General features: G+C 44.3%; 1 protein-coding gene across 2 annotated transcripts in view; it reads left to right on the top strand.

Moving 5' to 3' along the window:
• The window catches only part of LOC101858465, a 35,707-nt gene that overhangs the window by 15,695 nt on the left and 16,580 nt on the right, over positions 1-3,432 (top strand). For both annotated transcript variants that reach the window (XM_035973640.1, XM_035973642.1), the window contains exon 4: positions 633-725. In XM_035973640.1, the coding sequence (XP_035829533.1) occupies positions 633-725 (93 nt within the window). The remainder of the gene's footprint in view (positions 1-632; positions 726-3,432) is intronic.

Here is a 3,432-nt window from a genome sequence, read left to right as displayed (position 1 = left end):
ACACACACACACACACACACACACACACACACACACACACACACACACACAATCACATACCCACCCCCCACACACACACAATCACATACCCACCCCCCACACACACACAATCACATACCCACCCCCCCACACACACACAATCACATACCGACACACACACACACCCCCCCCACCCCCCACACATACACACCAACCCAGACACACCAACCCAGACACACACACACCCACACAACCACACCCACACAAACACTAAACCTTAAAACAACTTTTTAGAAATATGGTGATATAACATTTCCTGGTGAGAACTTTGACCGAGCTGTTTTTTGACACGGTATACTGATGTAAATGGGACAAATTGATAAAAGACCCAAATGCGGTAGCTCGCTAGAAATCGGTGTCGCCAGTTAAAAGTCATCTTTAAAAAAGCCGTCCCTTTGTCGGACTAGCTGTAGCATGTTCAAAAATATTTTTGGTGCGGACCGACACTTTCGCTGGGTGGCTCATTTTTAAAACAACCGTGTCATTGTGTCATTCTCGTTCTGTGGGTATTTCTAAATAGTGTTTCCGAGCCCTCTGACTTCGTAACCGGAACAATTTGGGTCAGGTCCGTTTTTCCCTTTCTCTTTCCCCAGAACTCGGAGTCTTCGCGGGCACCAGACGGAGCCAGGCATATCTTGCCCATAATCATAGAGGAGCCAGAGCCTATTTCTAGTGACGAGGAGATGGTGAGTTTTGAGGGGGATTCCGGGGACGGGGAGGAGGATAGTGGGGATTTTGAGGAGGATAGTGGGGATTTTGAGGAGGATGAGAAATTTTTTTCTAGCGACGATAGTGATTTTGGGGAGCGGGCTGAGGACGAGGTAGACTTGGACCAAATTTACAGAGTGTTGTTGGTGGATACGGACGACGAGGTGGAAGATGACAGCGGGTTGTTTGAGAGTTAATTATAGAACTCTTTACCGACAGGAGAAACAACGGAGCAGGTAGGTGGGGGAGTGGGGTGGGGAAGTCTGTTTGTTTTTGTTGATTGAGTTTACATGTGTGTAAAATTTATATTATTATTATTACTAGTATTTTTTTTTTATTAATTAATGTGTAAAAAATCTTTTTAGGAGGCGAGTATGACATGTCAGTAAAATTCTTAGTTTTTTAAAATTGTTTTTAAATTCTTTTAAAAATATATTATTTATATAATTTTTTATTTTTTTTGTTTGACATGTCTGTAAAATATATGATGATTATTATTATTGTTGCTGTTGTTGTTATTTTTATAACCTACTTTTTAAAATTTTTTGTTTAAGGAATGAATGAATAAATTTTTTTATGGTTTGGTATGTCTGTAAAATTATCATTTTTTACAATAATAAGTTTCATTTCAGAAGACATTTTTCTAAATTTCCTTTTTTTTTTCCCCCCTCTGTGCATTGTTTTTTCTCTCTTCCCGAAGAGTTTCCTCGACGTGACCCTGAGCCTGGCTTCTAAGGGAACGGCAAAGTATTCCAATATGGGAAATGAGACTAGTTGATGCATGTGTGTGTAGTTTGTGTCTTTGTTCTTATTTAGCATGATAAGACGCCTCAGTTGATGCTTTTGACGTTAAGGAGCGGGCCAGTCTCCGTAGGATTTAATAGTCCCTTCAGCTTCCTGCTTCCGTATCTGTGGCCAGTCCAGTTTGTCCGTGTGTCTCATGCGTGGTCTGTTCCTAGCTTGAGACTGAGGCAGCAGTACCTTTGTGAGTGTGAGGGGGTTGGGGGTAAGGTGTGAAGTAAAAAAGTTGATGAAGTTTGAAGAGAAGCGAGGGGGAGGGGGGTGTAGATCATTTTTTCGCTAAGCTGCACTTTTGAGTAATCACTGTATTTTAAAAAATCCGTTTTAATGCAAGTGTAATAGGTAACAGCTTTTTGGGGGCATGAGCTGTTTCCATCTTTCAACCAGTTTGGGGAACTCTTTCTGAGGGGTTAGGGGTTAGTGGGGAACTGACCCCTGACCCCTCATTACGTAACATGTCAGTTTCGGCTGTTGGGGGGTGGGGGGGGGTGTTTTTGGGGGGAAGTGCAGGGGGTGATAAAATTATGTGGGTGACGGGTGTCCGCGGGGAACTGGAACTGGCCCACGTCACCGGTTATGGGAAAATAGCAAGTTCTTTAACGGCGTCAGCAGGTATCGGGTACGGGACCAAATTGTAGGGAACGTTTTTGTTATCGCTTATTTGTTTTGTCTTCCACAGCTCACAGACTTCCCCTCCCCATTCCCCCCCCTTGCGGAAGTCGGAAGTACCGGGCCTCACCGTGGCGCAAGGGTGTAACGCTCTGTTCAAACCAGAAGGGTGGCCGGGAAAACGATGGTTCGGGCAACGGCCCACTTTCTGGTTGGAACCGAGCGGCCAACACGGTACTACGCAGAGCATAGAACATGTGGAATGTACATCCCGGCGGCCGCCGCACTGCTTTGGCAATGTGTTGTAAACTATGAGAAACCGGCAGTATGGAAATAAAAGTTCAAATCGGTAGCAAAATGTGTTTGTTCTCTTTGTTTTCAAATCAGTCCTCCCGTTTGTCATGTACTCTATGTTTTAAAAATCAGTCTTCCCTGTCTGTCCCATCCTCTATGTTTTCAATTCAGTCTTCCCTGCCTGTCTTGTTTTTTTATGTTTTCCAATCAGTCTTCCCTGTCTGTTAAATCACTACAATCAGTTTGGATAATTAGCCGGGCCTGGGCGGTTACGGTGCACCGGTTGTGTAAATACAGACGATGGACACTTGGGCACGGTTTACATGATGTGCTGTTTTGCCTGTGACGGCGTTCCAGCTCACAGGCGGTCGTAGGCCCCCTACTTGATGAAAAAAAAATACCTCTACCCACACAAGAATCGAACTCTGTCTTCTGCAAGCCACGGTAGGATGAAACAACAAGTTTTGAAAAAGATGGAGATAGAACATTTTCGGACGAGAGTTGGGTCAGAGCTGTTTTCTTTCTCTCTCTCAATCTATCTCTCTCTCTCTCTCTCTCTCTCTCTCTCTCTCTCTCTCTCTCTCTCTCTCTCTTATTCTTCTTCCCTCTCTCTTCTCACACACACACACATACACGCACGTACGCACATACACACACACACACAGAGTTTTCAGTCCCCCTCGACATAGAGAAAGAAATCAGCTTCTTTTGGTGAAACCAGGGAATAGAATATTTTCTTATGATAGACGGACTGGAAACTTATAGGTACACTGGTGAGACAAATTCTAGATAAAAGACAAAGGGCTCTCTCTCTCTCTTTCTCTCTCTCTCTCTCTCTCTCTCTCTCTCTCTCTCTCTTTCTCTCTCTCTCTCTCTCTGTCTTTCTCTCTGTCTCTCTCTCTCTCTCTGTCTTTCTCTCTGTCCCTCTCCCTCTCTCTCTCTCTCTCTCTCTCTCTCTCTCTCTCTCTCTCTCTCTCTCTC

This window comes from Aplysia californica, unplaced genomic scaffold (genome assembly GCF_000002075.1).
Source record: "Aplysia californica isolate F4 #8 unplaced genomic scaffold, AplCal3.0 scaffold01577, whole genome shotgun sequence".
NCBI lineage: Eukaryota > Metazoa > Mollusca > Gastropoda > Aplysiida > Aplysiidae > Aplysia > Aplysia californica.
The sequence above is the reverse complement of the archived record's forward strand: the minus strand, read 5'-3'. Positions and strand labels throughout refer to the sequence as shown.